This window comes from Pollicipes pollicipes, unplaced genomic scaffold (genome assembly GCF_011947565.3).
Source record: "Pollicipes pollicipes isolate AB1234 unplaced genomic scaffold, Ppol_2.1 Scaffold_3447;HRSCAF=4054_pilon_pilon_pilon, whole genome shotgun sequence".
In the NCBI taxonomy this organism is placed as follows: Eukaryota; Metazoa; Arthropoda; class Thecostraca; order Pollicipedomorpha; family Pollicipedidae; genus Pollicipes; species Pollicipes pollicipes.
In genome coordinates this window covers 6,445,981-6,469,507 of record NW_023596297.1, presented here as the reverse complement: position 1 = coordinate 6,469,507, position 23,527 = coordinate 6,445,981, and the positions used below count along the sequence as shown (strand labels likewise).

At 54.9% G+C, this 23,527-nt stretch overlaps 2 protein-coding genes across 3 annotated transcripts; one reads left to right on the top strand and one right to left on the bottom strand.

Annotated features, from left to right (window-relative positions):
* Positions 1-834: 834 nt before the first annotated feature.
* Positions 835-16,600, top strand: LOC119091409 (protein arginine N-methyltransferase 1). The gene is made up of 9 exons (XM_037214188.1): positions 835-980; positions 9,920-10,057; positions 11,026-11,245; positions 12,214-12,413; positions 13,193-13,312; positions 13,772-13,949; positions 14,631-14,752; positions 15,083-15,171; positions 16,391-16,600. Exons 1-8 carry the CDS (start codon positions 963-965, stop codon positions 15,164-15,166), a joined length of 1,080 nt encoding a protein of 359 aa, XP_037070083.1. The 5' UTR covers positions 835-962; the 3' UTR covers positions 15,167-15,171; positions 16,391-16,600.
* A 907-nt stretch (positions 16,601-17,507) lies between these two features.
* On the bottom strand, positions 17,508-22,910 carry LOC119091731 (transmembrane protein 165). Of its 2 annotated transcripts, none has more exons than XM_037214581.1 (7): positions 22,839-22,910; positions 21,769-21,895; positions 21,242-21,461; positions 20,256-20,431; positions 19,748-19,903; positions 19,298-19,418; positions 17,508-18,705 (listed from the first exon to the last, which is right to left on the bottom strand). In XM_037214581.1, exons 2-7 carry the CDS (start codon positions 21,892-21,894, stop codon positions 18,635-18,637), a joined length of 870 nt encoding a protein of 289 aa, XP_037070476.1. In that variant the 5' UTR covers position 21,895; positions 22,839-22,910; the 3' UTR covers positions 17,508-18,634. The 2 variants fall into 2 exon arrangements, with proteins under 2 accessions (XP_037070476.1, XP_037070479.1); XM_037214584.1 differs by having other exon boundaries at positions 19,298-19,403.
* Positions 22,911-23,527: the final 617 nt, after the last annotated feature.

The following is a 23,527-nucleotide window of genomic DNA, read 5'->3' as shown; positions in this document are numbered from 1 at the left end:
AGACAATCCGCTATCCAACTGTCTACAGCGATGCAAGATTTGGCGCGGCTACACCGCGTCTTTCGTAAACCATTCCGGAAAAACCTTCCGGGTGGGGGGGGTCAATTTGATCCTCCACCTAAGCACGTGCTACGATTTGCGAGCGCGCTTGTTCAAAACTACGTACATAATTGGTAGCACTAATCGATTCTGGCTGAATGAAATGAACTTACCCAGCAATTTTTTCAGGTGGGCTTTTCACTATCAGTGTTAATTCTGCGCCCCCCCCCCCCCCCCTGTTTTAAATCTTTGGCTGCGCGCCTGGGTGCTGGCAGCACAGACAGGCAAGCAATGCGGAGAGATGTCTGATGTCAGTCTACAAAACATGATATTTTGATAAGATCTCGTTCTTGCCAGAGCTGGGACAAGAACTGATGACGTCATTTTGGGGTAGCTGATAATAGCTTGGTGCAGGTATTGGACAGGGACGGATGTCGGGCGGAACAGAAAGAAGACAAAACGAGGGAACAACAATTCACTACAGCAAAGGCAGCGTCATCGGGGTTTTACGACGCACTCAACTGCCATGAGTCTATGGCATAGCTTGCCTCTCACCGTAATAGGGAGAGCGGCATCGTGGGGAATAGAACCCCGTACCTTTGGTTTGGTATCTATGCGTGCTAAACTCCGCCAGTTTTAGCACGAATCGGTACTAAACACGGTTCCCCTCTTAGTAAGAATCCGTACTAACTAGGCTTGAGGACGTGTTGGTTTTGGTAGATACCGATCCTGTTCCTGACGTCAGCCAGTGTTTAGTTTCGGAACTTATTCCTGATCGTGAAGTAATTGGTACACCTTGTCCCGGCCCTTTTGACCTTGGAGCCTCGTGGTGTAGAGGAGTTGCGGCGGTCTTGCACTGTTCTTTTGGTGCAAGTTGGTGACTGGACTGGCAGTTAACGTGTCGGAGATAGTTAAGTTTATTCATGGCCCAGATAGCCACTGTAAGTATCCTTTTTATGACCATGGGAATGCGGTAAAAACTGATGCAGTGCCGCGTCGGATATGCCTAGCTGTTGTCTTTATCGCCGCGCAATGCTGGGCTCGACACTCATATCTTATTGGCTCAATAACTTGACATGTGCATGCCATCAAGAATTGCCAAGCTGTGTGATGAGCAGGCAATTTTGGTTTTAACTTTACTGACATAATATGAACTTGTGGGCTAAATTTGGTAGTTAGTGGGGTACTGAATGTCTTACTGAATGTGTCATGAAGCAGAATACGCTAATGTGTCTGGGAACATGTTTGGTCAACAGTGATGTCACTGAGACAGTTCCAGAGCATGTACGCATAAGTGTGAGTTTGCAGTAGTTTGTGCAGTAACCACAAATTTTATTGTGTGGAGAACAGGTCTGGGGTTTATGATGTTGCAAGGATATTTTCATGTAAATATGAAACACTGTCGTACCAAATTAGCCCATATTTTTGTCTTAAATTGACATGATGTGAGAGAAGGGCTGGCGAGCATGAAGCAAGTTGCTAGTGTGCCAAAGCAAGCAACTGGAAGATCATCAGCAAGGTGTTTGTGGCCTTTGTGTGCCTCAACTGGGGCTGCTTTCTGTGCTCAGGCCAGTGGTCAGTTATGTTTGGTGTCAAAGGAGTATCCAAAATTTTCATGGCTTCCTTATGTGCACTCACTGCCTCACTGATTGCCCATACTGCTCTTCTCAATACAGATTGCAATCACTGAATTTTTAACCAAATATTTGATAATTCTCATTACTATCACCAAATTTGCAGTATCACTGCATCATTTTGCAGCATTTGCAGCATGTTAGGTTGCGTGACCAGCTACATCCATGGCCAGACTGAATAGGGATAAAGATAACTGTTTCTGAGTTGGGATTAATGTGGTGCATGAGGCCTTTGGGATTCCATTGCCTTTATTGTCACATCCTTATTGTTCATGCATCATGGTGTGTTTTCCATTTCTGCCCAATCTTCACCTCAGCTCAGTACCCAGCCATTGGTACCATGAGCTGTTCCAAAATAATATGAGTTGCCTCAATTAAGAAATTACTGCTCCCAAATTTCCAAAGTCTACTCCAAATATGAATTCTTGCCTCAACTTTGCCTCAATGAAATCCCTTTGGAATCTGCCATGTTTTGCAGATGGTAAGTGCAATACACTGATATCCCATAAGTGTTGGTCTTTCATAATCAGGATGCTTTTCTCTATACAGCTTCCCTCCAAATGTTTACAAATTTGTTCAAGGCATGAGCACGAGCAGAATATTTATGTTCTTGACAAATTAGTCACAAGATGGCAAAGCATTTAAACCATTTGCAGAGTTTTGCTATGTTCAACCTACAGCCTGAGCTGGGAGGCTGGCACAAGCCGTTGAATAGCTGAGACGTTTCTGATGCTGAATTGAGAGTGATTCTCTTATTTGCATTGCCATGACACAGTGGTGGCGCTTGGGTAGGCGGCTGTCTGCGGTAGGTGGTTGGGCATGCAGTTTTCTGTGAATGTTTGTTGCATCCTTGGCATCAGTGTGGTTTGTTGGCAATGGTAGGTTAAGTCATGTTCAAGTTTGAGTTGGTCTGCATAGGGCATAGGAAGTGAGAGCTTTGCTAATATACAGATGGGTGTGATTCTGATACTTGTTTCTCACTTCCCAGTATTGCTCAAAGGCAATTTCTTTCAGCGTTCACACTTTATTTTTCATATTTCCATACATAGTTGATCATATACTTAGGTGGCAACACAGGCTGCTTGCTATTGGGCATCTTAGTCTGGTGGGTACAAGATTTGTGCTTGTGCAGATATCAATACATGGCTCCTGATGGAAGCAGCAAGTCTCAAGCTGTTGCACCTTCTGGTTTTATTTTGTCCTGACACAAAGAGGTAAAATGAGTTTTTCCAAAAGCTGTTCTTGTTGCATCATGATGAAGTACAAAATATTTCACTTTACCTAGTCACAATCCTGGAGTACAAAATCTCCTGGTATACATTATACCAGGAAATATCAAGTTTTCCAACACTGTTACAAATGTACATTTACAGTTTGATACCAAGTGATCAGCTATCCAATTGTCTACAGCTTTACCAAATTTGGCGCGGCTACGCTGCGACGCTCGTAAGCCAGCCTGGAAAAACCTTCGCGAGGTCAAATTGACCCCATCACCTGAGCGTGTGTTACATTCAGCAAGGAATGTGACCTCAAGCCATACACACATACACATGGATGGTGCTTTGTTTCTCTTTGAAGGGGCTGTGCGTCATGTCCATCACCAGCAAGTCCTCTTCAATATCATGCCAACCTGATGGCAGAGGCATTAGAAGAGGATGCATGAGAAATCATGGGACCTTCCCCCTTTCAACTGTTTTTTGGCACACCCATACCTGTGATGGATCTCCACTAAATCATTCATGATGTGTCTGAAGTAACCAGTACCAATGGCTATTGAGGTTTGTTTTTAACCATATTCTGGGTGTGCTTTCAGTATCCTTATTCTGGGTAGTATTGTAGATTCTTATCCTTCCACTTGGGATCTTAGACTGCTGGGCAGGTGGAAACAAAGTGAGAAAAATGGTGGCTTATTATTGATAAGATCTACATTTCTTTTAAAAACAGATAGGGCAGCAACAACAAGGACAAAACTTGAAAAATTCAGATAATTATGATCTAACACTATTCATGTTTATGAATTAATTTGCAATGCAACCCCTATGGATTGAAAGATAATGTTCCTAGGACTGATGTAGTATGACCAATTTCAAAATCTAGAAATTGTGAGGCTGTCCATGATGCGCAAAATTTGTTGATAAAAAATGCTGAGACTGATTTTTGATTGTGTGGATGTTGAGTGAATTGGATGTCGCTCTGTTTGTAATCAGAGAAGCAAGCATGGCCCCAAATTTGGGCATAGGCAGAGCCAGGCTACCAGTCGCTGTTGTGATAGGGGAGACTTGGTGAGTGTGGTATGTCTTATTGTTGGCATGTTTGTACATTTGATTGTTGTCTGTTTGGCAGTGTTGGCCAGGAGGACTTGTGCTGGGTGGTCTTGTGTTTGCTGGGTGGTCTTGAGAGCTGCTGGGGGCGTGATGGCCGAGTTGCTGGTGCATCGGGCTCCCACGGGAGGGGCCCGGTTCGGTCCTCGGTTGTGCTATGGCCCCTGAGCGTTAAGATGGCCGATATGGTAGCTGGCGCTCCACTAAAGGGGCGTGACGACGTGCGTCGGGTTCTCCTTAAAGCAAAAAAATGAGGGAGCTGTGAAAGAGGCGGTTGTAACGATGCAAGCGGTGCGTCGCCATTACTTATTCTGGAAAGATGCTTGGGCCAACAGAGTCGCTGGAAAAAAGTTTTATTTTCTCGGAGCCACTTGGAAACAGCACAGATGTAGATTAGTGGGAAATACAGAAAAACAGTGGCATAAACAATTGACTCACTGTTTGCATGATCATTTCCGCCCGTGCCACGTCGCAAACACTTTAAAATGTATCTTGGTGTCTGAGCTCATCATAGCAGCCACCGCGCAGTCTGCAATCTTCCTCTGCACTCCTCTGCTACAATCTCATTCAAGGGTCTCTGGAGTAGATTTTGATAGATTTTCATTACACTTCAGTACAACAATTCCATTTCTGTGCAGCAATTCCACTTTGTACATGAAACATGTTTTGCTGTACAGGAGTGGAATAGGAATGCGGAGCAGGAGTCATTTATATCATTGAGATGCCTGAAGACATCCACCTTTTTACCAGTCATTGGGTCGAGCCTTTTTCAGTAAGCAAAACTTAACTTTTCCGGGACACAGTTGACAAATTGTCATATTAGTGTATTCCTTTAGCCAGGCAGTAGAATGTGAATTGAAGTGAAGTTTTCATATAAAACTGGAGAAGGCAATGTTGGATCGCAGGCACGGCATGGAGCTGCGGACACCGTGCTTTAGAGTCCGGATCATCATCGCCATTCGGCAACGGGGCGCTATGTGCTGCCTGAACAATGTCCGTTGCCACTGCAAAGACGGATGGATGTGCGTTCGAGGCGGAGCGTGCAAACTGCGGCGTCGTGTTTCGCTACCACGCGCTTCTGCCTCCCCGCCTCTGGCAGCCGAGTACAGTCGCGGACGGGGCGGCCGGCACTGCCGCTGCCGCTGTCACGGGCCGTGCCGTGCCGAGGCCTCGTCCTGGGCACGGCGCCGGGCCTGCTGGCAGCCGTCTCACCGGCCGGGTGAACTGAGAGCGTTGTGCTCTGCCGTGGTGAGGGCTCCTGTGCCCTCGGGCAGGTACAGGCGATGTGGCGGGGTGCAGCGGCGGTATTGAAGGCGGGCCAGCCGGGCCGTTGAAGGTGCTGGTGATGTGGCGGAGCGGGGCGGCCTGGGCGATTTGAGACATGGGGTCATGCGGTGGTCCGGGGCAGAGCAGGACAGCTGCTGGGCTGCCCAGGGCTGCCCGAGGCTACCGTTGGGCTGCCCCAGAATGCCGCCGGGCTGCCTTAGGATGCTGCCGGGCTGCCCCAGGCTGCCGCTTGACTGCTCCTGGCTGCCGCTGGGCTGCCCCAGGCTGCCGCCGGGTTACCCCAGCCTGCCCCAGGCTGCCGCTTGACTGCCCCAGACTGCCGCTGGGCTGCCCTAGGCCACCCCAGGCTACCGCTTGACTGCCCCAGGCTGCCGCTGGGCTTCCCCAGGCCGCCGCCGGGTTACCCCAGACTGCCCCAGACTGCCGCTCGGCTGCCTGGGCTGCCCCAAGGTGCCGCTGCAGGGCACTACCGCCTGGGTACCCAGACTCGGGCGGAAAACTATGGGCTAGTGGCACTCGCTGGTGTCGAGCGGTCTGTCATCGTCTCTCGATGGTTTGCTGATCTCTGAAAAATGAGCTGCTTTTTGGCTGTGTCACTTTTTCTCTCGGAATCACTGGCTCGGCCAGGATAATGTTTGTTGCCACCGTGGCGGGGCTGGAATTCCCAGCTGCCCCTGTTCCACGTCCGACTGGTCTGGGCGAGGTGTATTGGGCCATGCACTGGAGGGTGAATTGGGAGCCGGGGGTTATCCGCTCCGGATGGGGGCCGTACCTCGCAGAAACTCGCGGTTGGAGCTACCCAGTCGGAAGCTCTTCTTCTTTTACCCCAGGTAGGGGCTTCCCGATGTTCGCGCTTGCCATGGGGGCTTGGCTTGCTTTTGCTTTTCCTTGGTGATAATTGCTTATAGACACTGCTTTTTGGCACTTTTAGACACTGACTACTTCTTTACGCTGAAGCGGTCATCATTGGTTTGGTGAATTAATTTTCATGTTGCTCATAATTTTTGCGAAAGAGTGCGCACACTCAACGAAGGTAAAGCTTTCCTTGTTCGCGCCGCTTTTTCGGTAAGGCCGCCTTTCTGGCGCTTGGCTGGTCTTTCCTGGGAGACAAAAAATCTTTATCTTTGCTGGTGCTGGGGGGGGGGGGGGGGCTGTCGCGGTTAGAATGGTAAGCTTAGGTTATACGAAATATTTCTTCGAAATGTTCAAAACGAGGTTATGAAAACCAGTTTTTGATATGATGACGAAACATCAAGGCGGATACTCCCAGAGCTTAGTTCCAGGAATGATGATGGAGCTTATTTTTCATGCAGGCCGTCGTTCCGCTGTAGTGACATGGAGCTGTTTGAAAAAAAAACAACGGAATAAGCCGGTTCAGTGGTTCACTTTCCCCCGTTGGGGGGACGCCGCGCGCGTCAGACCGTGTCTGAGACGGCCGCTCTGTCTGTGTTGCAGGCGAGGCCTTGTCGCTCCGCCGGGCGCTGACGGTCCGCCCCGTTCGGTCCCACGTCGGCCGCAATGGGCAAGCCGCGCACGGCGGCGGCCGGCAACGGCGTCGAAGCCGCGGAGCCCGCCCGCCTCACGAGCGACGTGCGCCAAAGGGCGAGCCGCGAGCAGAAGAAGAAGTGGCGTGAAATGAAGCTGCTCAAGCAGCTGGAGAAGCAGCGTCAGCTGAAAGAGGCGGCGGCGTCAGCGCCGGCGGCGCCGCTGCCGTTCCCGCCGGCGCCGGCCGCTGGCCGCGGCGTCGGCCATACGCTGGCGCTGGCCGTGCCCGGCTCCATTCTGGAGAACGCACAGTCGCGCGAGCTGCGTGCCTATCTGGCCGGCCAGGTGGCGCGCGCCGCCGCCGTCTTCTGCGTCGACGAGGTGGTGGTGTTTAATGACCAGGGCGCGACGGCGCTGCGGCCCGGCGCGCCGGGCTCCCCGCTGCTCGCACCCGACTGCTGCGAGCAGCTGGCGCGCATCCTCCGGTACATGGAGTGCCCACAGTACCTGCGCAAGCTCCTGTTCCCCGTGCACGAGGACCTGCGCTTTGCGGGTCTGCTGAACCCGCTCGACTGCCCGCACCACCTGCGCGTTAGCGAGAGCAGCGCGTTCCGCGAGGGTGTGGTGACAACGCTGCCGCCGGCGAAAGGTCGCTACTCGCTGGTCAATATCGGCCTGGCGCGCGAGGTGCGCGCCGACCGGTTACTGGAGCCGGGCCTGCGTGTAACGCTGCGCCTACGCCCGGACGGCCGCAGCGGTGAGGTGGTGCCGCCGCGCACGCCGCGCCTCGAGAACGGCACGTACTGGGGCTACGCCGTGCGCGTGGCACGCTCGCTGGGCGAAGTGTTCACGCAAAGCCCGCACCCGGGCGGCTACGACCTGCTGCTGGGCACGTCCGACAAGGGCACGCCGCTGGACTCGCTGGGTCCGCTGCCGGACTTCCGGCACCCGCTGGTGGTGTTCGGCGGCGTGCAGGGCCTCGAGGCGGCGCTCGAGAATGACGAGCGTCTGACGCTGGACGACCCGGCCGACCTGTTCGACCTGTACGTCAACTCGTGCCCCGGCCAGGGCTCGCGCACCATTCGCACGGAGGAGGCGATCGTCATCACGCTGGCGGCGCTGCACCCCCGGCTGACGGCGGCGGCCGAGCGGGGCGGCGCGCGACGCGGGCCGACCGGCAGAGGGCGGGCCGGAGCCGGACCCGGCGCTGGCGCCGGAGGCGTAGCGCGGCGCCGCTCCTGGCGGCCGCCCGCCCGCCGCGACGGACGGTGGGCGAACAGCCAGCTCCGGGCTGAGGTCACGGTCGCTGCGGGCGTCTCGCCGCCGCGACGGACGGTGGACGAACAGCCAGCTCCGGGCTGAGGTCACGGTCGCTGCGGGCGTCTCGCCGTCACGCTTTGAAGATCTCCATGCTGAGTGCTGCCGCGCTGGCAGTACGGAACTAAAACGAGGTGTTAGGCTTCTACGGGGTGCAAATAAACGATGCGGGATTCGCCGTAAAGGTTGTTGTTCTGACTGGCGTGTGTGATGGGCCTGTTGGGCGGGTTGTTTGCCGGAATGGCCCATAGGTATGATTTCTGCTCTAAATGGGACATCCTATATGGTGTTTTGGCTTGGGCCTCCATCGTGGTTTATGATTTGCCTTTACACTTAGTAGTTACGTTGCATGTTTTTTACTTTTTCAAATACATGTGTCCGTAAATCAAGCTCCTTTGGGGCGTATAGCCGGTATACGACGAAAACTGCGGAGCGTCCTTGACACGCGCCCGGATGGCCAGTTGGCCACCCTTAGCCCGACTGGGGGTCAATTTGACCCCCGCCCGAGATCTCTGGGACTAAAAGAACTATAGCCACCAAATCCACAGGGTGTGCTGGCCTGTGTGTGAACTCACTTCGGTCAAAGGTTGGGATTCCTAGGTCATGGCCTTCGGGTCAAATGAAGTTAAATAAGATCAAACCCCGGTTGGTCTCCAAAATGCCCCCAGAACCTAGATGCCTGTTCCAAGGAAAAGGTCATATGCTCATTGTAGATCGGTGACCTTGTTTGACCCTTTGAAGGTAATGGTGGCGAAAATCATACAAGACTGCTTTTAGTTCTGCATTTGAATAAGGGACAAAAATTGCGCTACGCAGTATGTTCTTAAAAGAAAATGTTGACCTGGGTCATTTTAGGTCTGACATTTTCCGCCCTTTAAAAAGCCTGAAAGGAGCACCAGAAACTACCCTCATACAGTAAGCCCAAGAGTAATAGAACAGGTTGGTTTTCACCTCGGTCTTAATTCATACCTGACCCTAGGTCAATGGAGCTTGTTCATTCAGTTGTTGTGTTGCCTAGGAAACTATATCAGAAATGTATGGCTTCATCAAACACGCGGTTGTGGCATCAGACTCAGCGATTCGTTAGAAATTGACTTCACTGAACCCATGAGCTGACTTGACCTGTCGTAGGTCAGTGAGCTCCCAAGATTCATATACATGTTTGATGCCAAACGATCCGCTATTCAACGGTCTAGAGCAGCTGTAGCTGCTACTCAGAATTTTGAGTATCCTCACGACGTCGTTAGGGAACCATTCCGGAAAAACCCTTCGCGGGTCAGTTTGACCCCCACCCGAACGCGTGTAAGATAATGAGTTCGGATAAAATGTTTTTCAGTCATGAACACGGTAACATGTAAGTGGACATCCATATGGCTTCGGGTATGGCGAGGAACGTTGACAGGGCACCCGCAGCGTCGGGCCCGTTTGGCGCACGTCGCCTCAGCTCCGGTACCAGAAGATGACCATTCCGTCTGCCAGGCCAAGGCCGTAGAGATCACGCGCTTGCCGTTTTCCACTCGACTTCCAGTGCGGACTGAATAAGTCTACAGCCCTGCGCATACGGCACCATACTGTTCGCATAGCGCAGTACAGCGGCGACCCCATCTGCCTGGTTCTGCTGGTAGATGGCGTTAGCTGTGTGTGTTTCTCGGCAGCTCCGGTAGGGGGCTGCGATCACTCCACGTGCAGGAAATTCTGCAGCTCCCGCATGCTGTGCCAGACCACACCAACATGCGTCTTCAGTGGGAACTGGCCGGGCAGTACGCGAAGCTGTGCGCGTGTGTGTACGGTTTGGCGGCGCTTGTCTGGACTGACCGGGCGCCTCTCCCTCGCCAGATGAACGACACCAACATGGCGGCCGGCGACGGCGACATCGCCCAGCTGAAGAACGGTCAGGCGGAGAAGGTGGGCTGCGCTGAGATGACCTCCAAGGACTACTACTTCGACTCGTACGCTCACTTCGGCATCCACGAGGTGAGGCCGCACTGGCGAGGCCGTGTCACTGGGCCACCCTGGCGAGGCTGTGTCACTGGGCCGCTTCAGCGGGGCTGTGTCACTCGGTCGCGCCGGCGCGGGGCGGGGTGTGTCACTCGGCCGCCCTGGTGGGGCTGTGCCACTGGGCCGGCCTGGCGAGGCTGTGTCACTCGGCCGCGCTGGCGCGGGGCGGGGTGTGTCACTCGGCTGCAGTCGCGTCGCGCGCGCACTCAGGGCGGGAACGCCAGTTCACCGCAGCGGAAGACCCTTCCAAAGCTGGCCTGGTGTTCATCGATTGGAAGCGTGGTGTTAATCGAAGCGCTCGAAGTAATTCGTGTGCGCCGCCCGTGTGGGCACCGTTTTGGACAAGAGATGGTGGTGTTGTGGTAAGCTGGTGCCCTCATTTGTACGCGGGTATCGCTACGCCCCAAAAGAATGCACAGGAAGCTAAGAACGCAGAAGTGGTGATTCTAATTTTGTCAATATCTTGTGCAGCTATTACATTTTATGGGGCTGAATAGCGTCATATTTCGTAAAATTTCAAGCTATCCTTTTACAAAACGGATACCATACGGTTGAATGGCATCGTATTTCGTGTACGTTGAAACTATTATAAAACGGATACGATAGGGTTGAATGGCCTCGTATTTCGCGTAACTTTAAGCTATCCTCTTGCAAAACGGATACCTTTCTGCCCATTACGGCTTGTAAAAAGTTCAGTTGCTCTACCGCTGGACCACCCAGTTTGACCGCCAGTTGTGCCCGCACTGCGCACACCAGGCAATGGTCTATGGCGTCCCAATAACTGGCCAGTGAAATTGTGCGAACCTATCAGAGGCTCCCGCGGGGCTGTCCAGTGTCGCACCGCCGCTCAGGAGCAACGCCGGGGCTGGTGCGAGGCGCGCCGACCCATGCCCGGCCCAGCTGCGCTCATCTGACGCTGGTCGTTCTCCCCGCCTCTCTTCTAGGAGATGCTGAAGGACGAGGTGCGGACGCTCACCTACCGCAACTCCATGTACCACAACCGGCACCTGTTCAAGGACAAGGTGGTGCTGGACGTGGGCTGCGGCACGGGCATCCTGTCCATGTTCGCCGCCAAGGCCGGCGCCAAGCGGGTGATCGGCGTCGACTGCTCCAACATCGTCGACCACGCCAAGACCATCGTCAAGGCCAACAAGCTGGACCACGGTGGGTGTGTTGCCAGCCCGGCCGGCCGGCGCGCGCGGTGGCTGCTGCCAGCGGGTCCAGGGGCGGGTCGAGCCGCACGCTACCATCATCGGCACCATCCTCCTGCGGCCGCATCGGCGTCCGTCGGCGAAAACGGGCCGACTGATGTCCGGCGGCCGGCGGCCGTCTCGCCAGGGGCGTGCGGCCGGCGTGCGGAGCGCACGCGCTGCGGCCGGATAATACGCTTTTGTGCTCGCTGTCCTGGAGGGAATGCTGCGTACGTCTAGCAATGCGGGTGTGCACGTTTCCGGGTATTCGGCGCACGGCACTGCTGACTAGTGGACAAGCGCGATGGGAATTGAGCATGCTATCGCTGTCGGACGCCAGTTGTGATGAGCTCTAAAGGACAGGGGCGGTGTCGTCGAAGCGAGTGATTGTTCGGTGCCACTGACCGTCAAGTGCGCTGTTGCTGGAATAGCCACGAATGCTGATGGATTACGGAAACGGCTCTCGGGGCGTATATGTTAGGCTTAGCTCTGCGTTTCTTTAAGCTCGAGGATTAAGTTATTACAAAGTTAAGCCCATCATGGTTTTTGTGTAACCTTATGACAGTATGTTTCTTGCTTATGTGCTCACGCGGAATTAAGCCGTCCTGATTTCATTAACGATCAGCCGTATTTTTCCGTGTCTATTTTCCAGTTTCCGGACGTGTTGCCGTGACAGTAGCACCTAAATATCATTAGAGCCATTTACGTGCAAAACTGATCACCACCTGAAATCACGTCAAAATTGCATGCTTTCTAAAGGCGTTTGAGAGGCCTGAATCGCACAGGAGCCGAAGGCAAGCAATAGCCTTTGAAAGTACTCGTACCCGTCCACATGGTCCGTGGTAGAGCGAAACTGTCAAGTGAGTGTTGTTTTGAACAGTGGCCGCACGCATGTGGCACCAGTGGAAGTTATTCAGCTGAGACATGTGCTGCGCTCCCCAGTGGTGGAGATCATCAAGGGCAAGGTTGAGGAGATCACACTGCCAGTCAGCAAGGTGGACATCATCATCTCGGAGTGGATGGGCTACTGCCTCTTCTACGAGTCCATGCTGGACACGGTGCTGTACGCGCGTGACAAGTGGCTGGCGGAGGGCGGCATGCTCTTCCCCGACCGCGCCACGCTCTTCATCACAGCCATCGAGGTGAGGGCGGCGTTGGCGGTCGTCCTGCTCCGGGGCTGCGGCCCGGGGTCACACGCATACGGAATATCGCGTTAGCGGACAAATAGCACCGGGTTTGTCACCAGGCCGCAATGTTTGAACCGCAGTGTTTAGTGCAAAATTGTACAGGAGCCAACTTGCTGTCCTCCACTCATGGTATTCTCACCATTCCCAGTTTGTTTTTCTTCATTTTCATGAAACCGGATTGTTCACATGGGTTCAGTGACCTTGTTGGAAGCAACGTGAATAATGCAACTTCCGTTGATTATTTTTGCTATGTCTGTGGCCAATGCCGACATGTCCTCGCAACATGAAAAGAGCTGCCCATGATTTTTTGCCGAGAGGTCGGTAAATTTTAAACGGCCGGTATCACGCGAGTGCCGTTGTGCCGAGGTGTACGCGACAATCAGCCCCCGCTCTTCTGGTTAGTCCGAACCTGTTCGCCTGCATTCTGATGCTCAAGCTTTGGGCTCAAGAAGCATGTGTTTATATGATAACAAGGAATTGTGCATCTAAAATCCTGTCGTTGTCCTCTGCTGTAATGTCCGAGTTATGCATCGCCGTCGCCGTCTGGGACAGTCCCTGCGCACGGCGTAGTTGGCTGCTGCGGCTCGCTGCAGCCGTTATCGTACTCTACGTTACGTTACTTTACGTTACGTTACGTTACTGCTGCTCGGAGGTTCGAGAACTCTTGGTGGCGCGTCCCGTCGCTGTGGTGATGCGTGATGGTGTGTTACGTCCGTGGCTCGCGGCATCTGCAGGACCAGCAGTACAAGGACAGCAAGATTAACTGGTGGGACGACGTCTACGGCTTCGACATGAGCTGCATCCGCGAGGTGGCCGTCTCCGAGCCGCTAGTGGACGTGGTGGACCCCAAACAGGTCAGCTCGCCGACACGAGGCGACGCATGGTGCACAATTCGTTTCGTTTTGCAAAACATCTCATAGATATTCTGTGCACGTCTGGCAAACTTAGTTATGCATGAATCACGAATCCGGGTCCACGGGATTGTTGCAGGCTTGCATTGCTTGCGTGGGAAGCGGCGTGGGTTGGGAGCGCCATGCGCGACGATGGCGCTCTCCGGCTCGTCGCTGACCTGCCGCCGGCCGTAGGTGCGTGGGTTTATGTTTGTCGGCCTCTGCCGGCCGTTGGGTGACCGGCAGCTTCCCGCCACCCTCGGGGCCGGACCCCTCCCCCCACCCTCTATCATTTAGATTTCAGCAGAAGTCCATGGGCGAAGTGTGGAAAAAATGCCCCAGAACAAAACTAAGGGACCGGATTCCGCGATCGTTGTGGGCGTGACGTCCCCCCGTCCGCGTCTGATCCACGTCCTTTTCCAGGTGGTGACGAATTCGTGCCTGCTGAAGGAGGTGGACCTGGCCACCATCACCAAGGCAGAGCTGGCCTTCTCGGCCCCTTTCACGCTCAAGGTGCGGCGAAGTGACTACGTGCAGGCCTTCGTCACCTACTTCAACATCGAGTTCACCAAGTGCCACAAGCGAGTGGGCTTCAGCACAGGTGCGCCAGGTCCCGTCTGTGTGGAGGTTGCGGGACGACCACGCTCGACCGGAAGCCGTTGTTTTCATTGGATCGTCAGTACTCGTTATAGCCTCGGCGGGGTGGCGGAGGGCATGCTCTGGTGTTTTCATTGTAGGTATGTGCAATCAGCTGCATGAGTTTCACCAGCCGCTTATCGTGTATTGAAAGTGGGGCAATTCGTGACCTGTGAGCAGTTCCAAAAGGGCTCAAATTATTTTGTGAGTACGTTATGTTATGCTTGCCGGGTGGGAAAGTTCTCCTTACCCCTCCCCCGACTCCACCGACGTACGCGGGCGCTCCTCAACATTTGATTAAGAGTGATGGTGTGCGGAGACACATTGCAAAGCCGAAGATGGGTAGATCGTTGGTATATGTTTGGAACCGTACCACCACACCTTCCCCAGCCTCAGTGAAGGGTAGCGTGTCATGTCTTCGGTCTGTAACTGGAACTGACGGCTAAAGGTTGCCGCCTTTCGTTTTACTTCCGGGTGCCGTGGTCTCTGCTGGACGTGACTAACCCCGTATGCTGTCCCCTCTAGCCACCTCACGGTCCAAAGGCTAATGAGCCCTGCTTCAGCCAGATCCGTGGTTCGCCGTCATCGGTGATGCGCCCCCCCCCCCCCCCCCCCCACTGACGTGCCGTCCCCCCCTTCCCGACAGCACCCGAGTCGCGGTACACCCACTGGAAGCAAACCGTGTTCTACACCACTGAGCAGATGACCTGCAAGAACGGCGAGACCATCGATGGCACCTTCTCCATGAAGCCCAACGAGAAGAACAACGTGAGCGGGCTTGGGACGGGACGCAGGGCGACGTGCGACCGGCGCCGTCCGCTCTCCTGCCGCTGGACTTGTTTTAGAACCACAAACAATTGTTCACTTTTGTTGAATCGGCGCCGGCATGAGCGAGCCGCAGTTTTTCGTGACGCTGTGACGCCGGCCGTGCGGCGCATTCCAGACCCGCGTCGCGCTGGCCCGGATTCCGACGCCATGTAGCCGGGCTCAGGACGGCGCGATGCGCCACTCCGCCACAATGGCCGGACGTGCAGTACACTCCCCCCCCCCCCTCCCTTCAACCCTGCGGTTGACGCGGGGCGGCGGCGTCTGTTGCAGCGCGACCTGGACTTCCACATAGAGTTCAACTTCCACGGCGAGCTGTGCACGGTCAAGGACAACCGCAGCTACAAGATGCGCTAAGACCGGTACGTGTCGAGTGGCTGGCCTCCACTCATGAGTGTGCTTAGTCGTCAGCATGCCGTACTGTGTTTCTGGCAGCACCAGATCATCGGAGCGCCGCACATCCGTACAGGTGGTCAGCTTGCGCGGCCACGCCCTGATGTGGTGACATTCACACACGACGGGGCTTTGGTCGATGGTGCCAACCGTGACGCCATCATGTGCGGCACTTTTGCAGCTTTGGGGGGGGGGGGGGCCGCTGTGTCCCCATGTGCGAGTCAGTACCCTAACGCTGTCGGTCCATTTTGCCACCTTACGCAGCGAGTCCGTAGATCTCACGATTCGTCCTGCCCGCCATAGCATGGGTGAGCACAAAAATCGGGCCATGCACGATGGTTGACGCTGGTAAGTTGTTACATATCTCGTGAAAGTTTAGAATAGCAACACATGCGAGTGGTGCCCATCGCGTTGAGACTCGTCGCGTTTAACTGAGTTTTATTAAAGCAATGAAATATCTGTCTTAGGGCGAATGGGGAAACATATCTGCGCGGCCGAGGAGAAATTATTCAACGAGTAACTATTTCTTCGAGACTCCACGGAGATGCTCCATTCCCATTTAGCAGGTCCGGAATTTATCCCCCTGCTTCGTCGCGCCATACATAGCCAGCGGTCATAGCAACGCATAGCGGAAAAAGATTGTCTTTACCATGCACTGAAAATTTCACGCAATTCTTCCTCGGTACGGGTAATCATCTGCGCTAATTCCCCTTGTTGACAGTACCAGTTTTTTCCAACATTCCGGATAATGCTCTGAGATTCTCAGCCCGTCGAGCACGCTCTTAGTTTCACGGGTTTAGAGGGAAAAGTGCGCGAGCGTGCTTGCGCCCGCGTACAGATTCACGAATGACACCGAGATTGAATGCTGGATGGCTGCGAGCGCGCTAGGCCCTGGTAACTTAAGCATCCACTAACAATAGCGTGGGGAAAACAATTATATTTTGATTGGATTTGGTCACGCCACGCGTCCGTGTAGTTGAGCCTCGCCTACGTGGATGAAGGTGAGATGGGGAAGCGTATATGACTGGGTTGGCTGGTCTCTACGTCGGAGGTTCAGTCGCACCTCTGGCGGACTATCGAAAGACTGCGGCCCGCCCCGCCGTACCCGGGGCGCGTCCGGCGTCATCGGCGCCGCATCGCCGGCGACCCGCTGGCAACGCCGCCTGACCGAGGCCCGCCTCTTTCCAGCCCGGCGCGTAGGACCATCGCACTCACCTCCACTGTCGTCGTTCGGCGGGCTTCCCGGCCGCCAACAGCTGACGTGCTCGGCCGCCGTTCGGACACGACCGGTGGCGCTCCATCGCCGAGCTGTGATCGCACGCGCTCGGTCCGCCCTCGCCGCCGACCCGAGGGGCTCTCACCGCAACTAGCACGTCATCAATAAACTGGCCGCCTTGCTGTTGGCTCTGCTGAGAGATGCGGCTGTGGCTGTGCCGCGCCAGGGCCGGCAGGACGATCAGTCGGGGCCGGCAGCGCGGTCAGCCGGGGCCGGCCGGTGCCGTCAGCTGGCCGGCGAGCGGCGCGCTGGGCGGTGCAGTAATCAGGCGTGATCCCTGCCTGATCTGTATGTGTCGGCGAGAGCAGGGCGCGCAGACAGCCACGCGCAGCAGCGGTGGGCCACTAGACACGGGCGGCGGAGCGAGGGCGCGGCCGGTGTCACCAGCCTGGCCGCTGGCCTATGGCACAAGCGTGACGGTCGCCAGATGCTGCCGGCCTCCGGAGTACCAATGGGAACACAACAATGACCGGTGCAACATCACAGCACAGCACATGGATCCTGGTCGTTGGAGGCGTGTAACTAGAAGCCCAAACACATCCAGCACCTACTACGTGGACAATATAGCGCGGCACAATGTCACCCAAACACAGTCCTGGTCACCCAACATCCGCACACTCACCCTCAGTGACAATCAGCTCTCCGGTTGCGCAGCGAGACGGTCGGTTATGCGCAGAAAATAATCGCTGGGTGTGCACGCCATCGCCTGCCGGGCCGGCCAGCCGGCAGGGTCAGGGTGGGGATCACGTGCCTGGTATCGATTCAGAATTTGTGAGATGCAAAATCAACGATTAAAGCTTGCGGGGGTTAGGTTACATCTGAGTGGCATCACGAGCTCACTGAGGCGCAGCGCGGCCCACTATACGACTGCGCAGCGTTATTAACTGACTACCCATTACTGTTGCGGACGGGGGGGGGGGGGGGGGGGGGGGCGGGCGGAACATTCCATGTCAAATCGACCAAGTTCGACAACCACCCCATCCGGTTTCGATGAAACAGGATGGATATGGACCACTCTATACAAACGATAGCAGGCCGGTTTGTAGAACGAGCGACCTCTGAGGTAGCAACCACAGGCCATGCGGTATTCGCTTTGTTTCAGTGAAAACAGGGTCAATGAAAACATCCTGCTTTTGAATCTCGGCATCTCAGCTTTAAGGTGACAACCTGAAGCCATGAACTGACTGCAAGAAACTTCCATTGTATGTGCCATATCCACCGCGTTCCCCCAAACGCAGAGACCGGGTCAATAGCGCCTATTCGCGGTCGTCCTGACGTTGAATGAGACAAAGACTACACGCGTAACACACTAAGCAACGTGTGACGACATGCAGAACTCAATGATCTCAGCGAAATGTCGGTTCATACCACTATGGTGATGCCCAGGCCAGTTTCGGTCTCACGCGTGAACAGGCAGCGTAAGAACCAACGAATGTGAGCCTCGGCCTTACAATGACAAAACCGTAAGTTACAAGTTCATTGGCATATCAGTTTGCCTGCTGAGTTACAAGCACATCCGCCCGGAATTCAACGGTGACGTACTTCCGCGGCCGAATCTGCAGGCTCGAACCAGGGCCATAACACACGCATAAGGTGAGACCCACGCCAGGCTAGCAGGCCGCCAACTGGACTCCTTGTGAACACGAGACGCCCCAACAATCTCGGTCAAGCTGAAACGGTCGGCATAAAACGTCGCAACGGAACATGATGGACGGCACTGCGCTGCCTACGACACAGAGTCCAGAATCTTGTCGAATCTTCCTGCATATCGGTAATATGATCTTTGGCACTATCTACGCGCCCGTCCATTGGGTGCCCCACACGAGGCGATGGGCAATATCGCCGGCACCCTTGACTAGGCTGCTTTGTCAGAAGCTGCTGACTAGTTAAGTCATCAAAATATCAACCTCGGCAACAGCTAATAACGATCAATAAATAAAACAAATGTGTGACCCACTGACATCTAGTAACCATCCCGCTGCTCCCCACTTCCCAATCATCTAAATCCGGCGGAAAACAACAAACTGGAATGGGAGCTGCTGCATTGGGCGCCTCTACGCCGCCCACAGGGGTGTCGCACATCGCGTCAGCCGGCGGGGGCCGCTCCACCGGCTCCGTGGGCCGCGCGTGTTGGCAGCCGCCGCGGCCGGGCCGCTCTAGCTGTCCGGGCTGATGAAGAGCGCGCTGACGGCGAACACCAGGAACACCACGCCTCCCAGCAGCGTGACTAGCGGGCACGGGGAGTCGCGTGTTAGTGGGGACCGCGAGCCTGACACCAGCACGAACGTCACGCGGCGCAGCTAGGACAGGGCAAAGGTGCACCGGTGGGAGCTGGGAGCATCACAACACCGGTCTTTGGGCGCGACGGAGGAAACTGGAATCTGCAGTGGCCACGAACCACCCCAGACATCACGCAGAGTCGCTTGCGGCGATGGGGAAACCGGGGTCAGCGGGGGGGGGGGGGGGGGCACGAGCCTTACGGCAGGGCCACCACGTGGCGCTGGTGGGCGCGACAGGGGAGAGCGGGGTCAACTGGCCATGGACGTCAGACCAGCCACCGGACCGGGTCTAGCCGCGCTCGTCACGAAACATTCGCCGCGGCGCGTCAATATCCGACTCCCTCGCAGCGGCCCACCCTCCCCCAAGGGCATGACGCCCATGGAATGGGAAGCCCTCTGGTCATCTTCCTTGCCCATTCGCAAGTGTCCGTGTCGGCCGTCGCCACGACACGACACCGTCACCGCGCCCCATCTTCCGCCTGCGCGCGGGCCACAACGTGGCTGTCCTCGGCTGCACGCGGCTACGCGGGCGGCACGCACCTGTTTTGGCCGAAATCCGCTGCGCGATGAGACGGCCGCCGACCACAGCCAGCAGGGTGCACAGAGAATGCCCCAAAAAGCTGCCCAGTGTCACGCCCCACGCATCCTGCCGGCGGGCGACCTGGGGTCAGGTGGCAGGCGTCGTCGGGGCGTCGCCACCGCCCCACGCGCCAGCACCGGTGTGTGGTACCGGGATCAACACAGCGACGACCGGTGCCACCTACACTGGCAAACGCACGTGCTGTTCGGGCCTCATGCACGTGCTTGATAGCGAACGTTCGGTTCATTTGTTACGCCAAAAGTCAAGATCGTGTCTGCTCGACACATGAGCTACATGGGTAACTATGGGCCCGGCGTGAAGTCAACGTACTGTGTTCGAATCAACAGGCAAACAACACGCGGCCCACAGGTTCATAAAAAGCTCCAGCAGATGACACAAGCTTTAATTACCTCTCTAGCCGCGAGGAGGATGGTGGCGATCTGCGAGCGGTCGCCCCACTCGGCCAGGAATGTCAGCGTGAACGCCTCCAGGAAGACGCCTGACACGAACGACAGGGGGCTGTGTCGCTCTCGTCCTGCTTCTACATCCAGTGGCGTCTTCGAGCGCTGCAGCGGCGAACCAGGCCGTGTCAGAGCGGGTATCGCTGTGGCTTGTCGGAATGGCCAGACAGCACACCGGCACGTAGCACACAAAGCTCACGACAGAAGCTCCTGAATCTATCAGCGTGAGCTTAACAAGCTGAGTGTGCATTAGACGGATAAACGTCTTTACACATAATTTTCAGTAACCTTTACATGCAACTTGATTCTGTGTGGCAGATGTCTATGCAAAGCAGCTTTATTCAGTGTTGCAGGTTTATTTCCCCCAGAACACGTGACTCGCTTGTCCGGCGCTCACGACGAGCGAAAATATTGGCATTAAGATCCAGAACACAACAATCGCCTATAACAAACCCACCTCGTCCTCGCGCTTGCGCAGATCCGTTTGCACCTCTTCGAACTCCTCCTGCGCCTCGTTCTGACCCATACGGATGCCGTCGTAGAGCATCTTGAAGCCGAACAAGGCGAACAGGGCGCTGGAGATGTAGTAAGTGTAGAGGCGCGGGATCACCTGGGCCGAGAAGCCCAGCAGCACTGCAGCAGTGGGGCGTCAGCTCGACCGGTCAGCAGCGGCATGGAGCATGGGGCGGCGGCACGACGCATGGAGCGGCGGCACGGCACACGGAGTGGAGGCACGGCGCATGGAGCGGCGGCACGGCACACGGAGGGGAGGCACGGCGCATGGAGCGGCGGCACGGAGCACGGAGCGGCAGCAAAGCATACGGAGTGGAGGCACGGCGCATGGAGTGGCGGCACGGCGCACGGAGCGGCGGCACGGCAGACGGAGTGGAGGCCCGGCGCACGGAGCGGCAGCAATGCCCACCAACACACCACTGCAGTCAAAACACCGGGGAGTTTTGATGATTTTTTAATCCCCTTCGTCACCTCTCGCCAGGCAGCCCCAAAGCGACGCGCTACGTTTGAGGCAGCCGTTGGTCTTTCGGGGAGCTCCTGTGTGCGATAACGCCGACAGGCATGGCACCAAAATACCATCGTATGTGTGTTGGCGCGCGCTCGCCGCCTGGCTGGGCGCGCCTCTGCGCAGCGGCTCGACAGTGACTGCGAGACCCGGTGGGACGGCACGGAAAAGACTGGGCGCGCCTCTGCGCAGCGGCTCGACAGTGACCGCGAGACCCGGTGGGGCGGCGCGGAAAAGGCTGGGCACGCCTCTGCGCAGCGGCTCGACCGTAACCGCGAGACCCGGTGGAACGGCACGGAGAGGCAGGCGAAACACAAGTCGACTGTAACCGGTGAGTGAGGACCATCACACTGTGACTGACTCGACTTCGGAACATGCAGCGGTCCGACCCGGTCCTCTGTTCTGACGGCCGACCACGCACTCACCGGACAGCACGGTCATGGCGAAGAGGGCGGCGACGGCGCCCAGCAGCACCGCCGTCCGGGGGTGGCGCATGGCCATGATAGCCGCGATGAAGAAGGTCTTGTCGCCCAGTTCGGACACGATGATGACGGAGAAGGCCGCGACGAATCCGTGCGCGAACCCCACGTCCAGCGCCGCCGTGGCCGCCGGCGGGAACGGACTTCCATCATGTACTGTCACAGGCTGGTGAACAATGGCAGATGGTGAATGCACTTAAGCTGGCAAATGAGTGTGCATGTAGGCTGGGGAAAATGAAATATGGCAAGAAAGATTACTTGAACAGTACCTCTACTGTGCAGATCACTTATGTGGATCATTCATAATACTTGTAGTTTATCCAGAAATCTCTGGTGCTCTTTGTTCATCAGGGCTGTAAATTTACGTAAAATATTTTAGCTAAGAAGCAGTAAGTGTGTACGCCAATCACTGCTCTCACTCCTCTCAATACATATGTGCATGCAAAGTGCATGAAATCATTGTCATAGATTACCACTTTTTCTGTTGATGATGCATGGGTGTGATGCTCTGCATCCAAGTGAGCTGCAGTGCAGCCCACCAAAGTCACAATGGTGATGCAGAAAAGCACCTGCTTCATATCCAGCTTCATATGCCACATGCTGAGGATGATTGTTGTTAGGACATAAACATACATATATTAGTAATATCCATATTGCTACTCCCAACAGTCAAACTTATTTGCTGATTTATCACATTTTTACATTAAAACTGCTTTAAACAACAAGTGGCATACATGCCACAGGCTACTCACACTAAATTGGTGGGCAGGCTTTGAGCTGGAGCTCAAAATGGCAGTAAAAATTAAGAGCACTTGATACATCTGGTGGACAGCTAGATTGTTGGGAGTTCAATGAGAGTATGCACCACCCCTGATCTGATTGTGCAAGATGTGCAACACACTAGTGATATCACAATTTTCTTGAACTTAGCATTCCTACTGCCTCAGCCTGAACAACTCACACCATGGCTATGAAGAATGCAAAACTCTGAACATATGATCCTTCAACAGTCTACTAAAAATTCATCCACTGCACCAGATCCCAGCAAAGCATTGGTTTGCTAGGCCTCATCCTTATGTGGCGAACTTGTCCAGGCCTAACTGTGCTGAATCTTCAGCTCATTTGTTTGTGAAAAAAATATATTCTGGGTATATTCATATGAAACCATCTTTAAAACATGGACTCCCTAAGCACTAAATTAGGTAGTAACTGCAAAAAACTCTGAGCACTCTGATTTATGCTGCACATGCATTACAATTTTTCAACATCACATGTAATTTAGATCTTACACACGCACCATACGTACCAAACGTTACAAATTTTGGACATCAGTTAATTTTAAGGAAAATACTCTTCTTCCTACACTGCATGTGAGTTATTTCCTGGATATTGCACACTTAACAATACAAAACATCCAGGTAAATAGTAGGATGGCATGATATTGATCGATGCCGTGAGTGGGAGCTGGCATTTGCGGACACCGGTGTAGACTATTTGAAAACGGCGCTGAAAGAAGATTTCTATAAGAAAAAATATCACTCACAAGTCTTGTTTCACGAAGTATGAACGTTACCATCATACTATCACGGACTATCTTATCGGCATGAAGGGTGGGCACGAGCGCAAGCCCAGAATTTTTTTTTAAAAATCAAAGCTGATGGACACATCTGCGCCACTTCCGCAAACCTTGGGCTACCGGCTACCACATTGAGAGAACAGAAGCATCAACAATTTAATCCGCCTTTTCTTCCCTCACCCTCAAACCCGATGTTTTTTTTAGCCCGATCAACCTCTGGAGTTGCCAAAGCCAACATGGACACACTTGTCATCTTCATTAGCATATCTTCTATCCAATCTCGGTCTCTCCTACGGAATGCGCTTCACGTACAGCCCACATACGGTTTCCCGCTGTCATACGGCTCACCACAATCTCGGTCTGTGGCATTCGCCACAGCAGGTGCTTTCGCACGACCGAAAACATTTATTCATGTTGCCGTAACCTGACAAGTGACAGTTTGGTGTTTTAGAGCGACTTTTGACGTTTTCAACGTTTCTCGTCGTTTCTATTTTTAAGACGCATTTAGCGAGGCACCATGGGCGAGGCATCGCCGGTGGATGTTGGAGCGTGTTAGCCGCGCAAGCGCCGAGGTCACGCCCGAGACCATGGTGGACCTTCGTCGACTGCCTGTGCTCCAGCAGGTGGTTTGTGTGCTGGAGATGGTTGTCGTGCAG

Excerpts from the sequence above, each read along its gene's own strand:
- LOC119091731 (XM_037214581.1), bottom strand. The coding sequence starts at position 21,894 with ATGTGGCATATGAAGCTGGATATGAAGCAGGTGCTTTTCTGCATCACC. Across the intron at positions 21,462-21,768 it reads CATCATCAACAGAAAAAGTG|CCTGTGACAGTACATGATGG; the intron begins GTAATCTATGAC and ends ATTGTTCACCAG. Across the intron at positions 19,904-20,255 it reads TGCGCAAGCGCGAGGACGAG|CGCTCGAAGACGCCACTGGA; the intron begins GTGGGTTTGTTA and ends TCGCCGCTGCAG.
- LOC119091409 (XM_037214188.1), top strand. Across the intron at positions 12,414-13,192 it reads TCTTCATCACAGCCATCGAG|GACCAGCAGTACAAGGACAG; the intron begins GTGAGGGCGGCG and ends CGGCATCTGCAG. Across the intron at positions 13,313-13,771 it reads ACGTGGTGGACCCCAAACAG|GTGGTGACGAATTCGTGCCT; the intron begins GTCAGCTCGCCG and ends GTCCTTTTCCAG.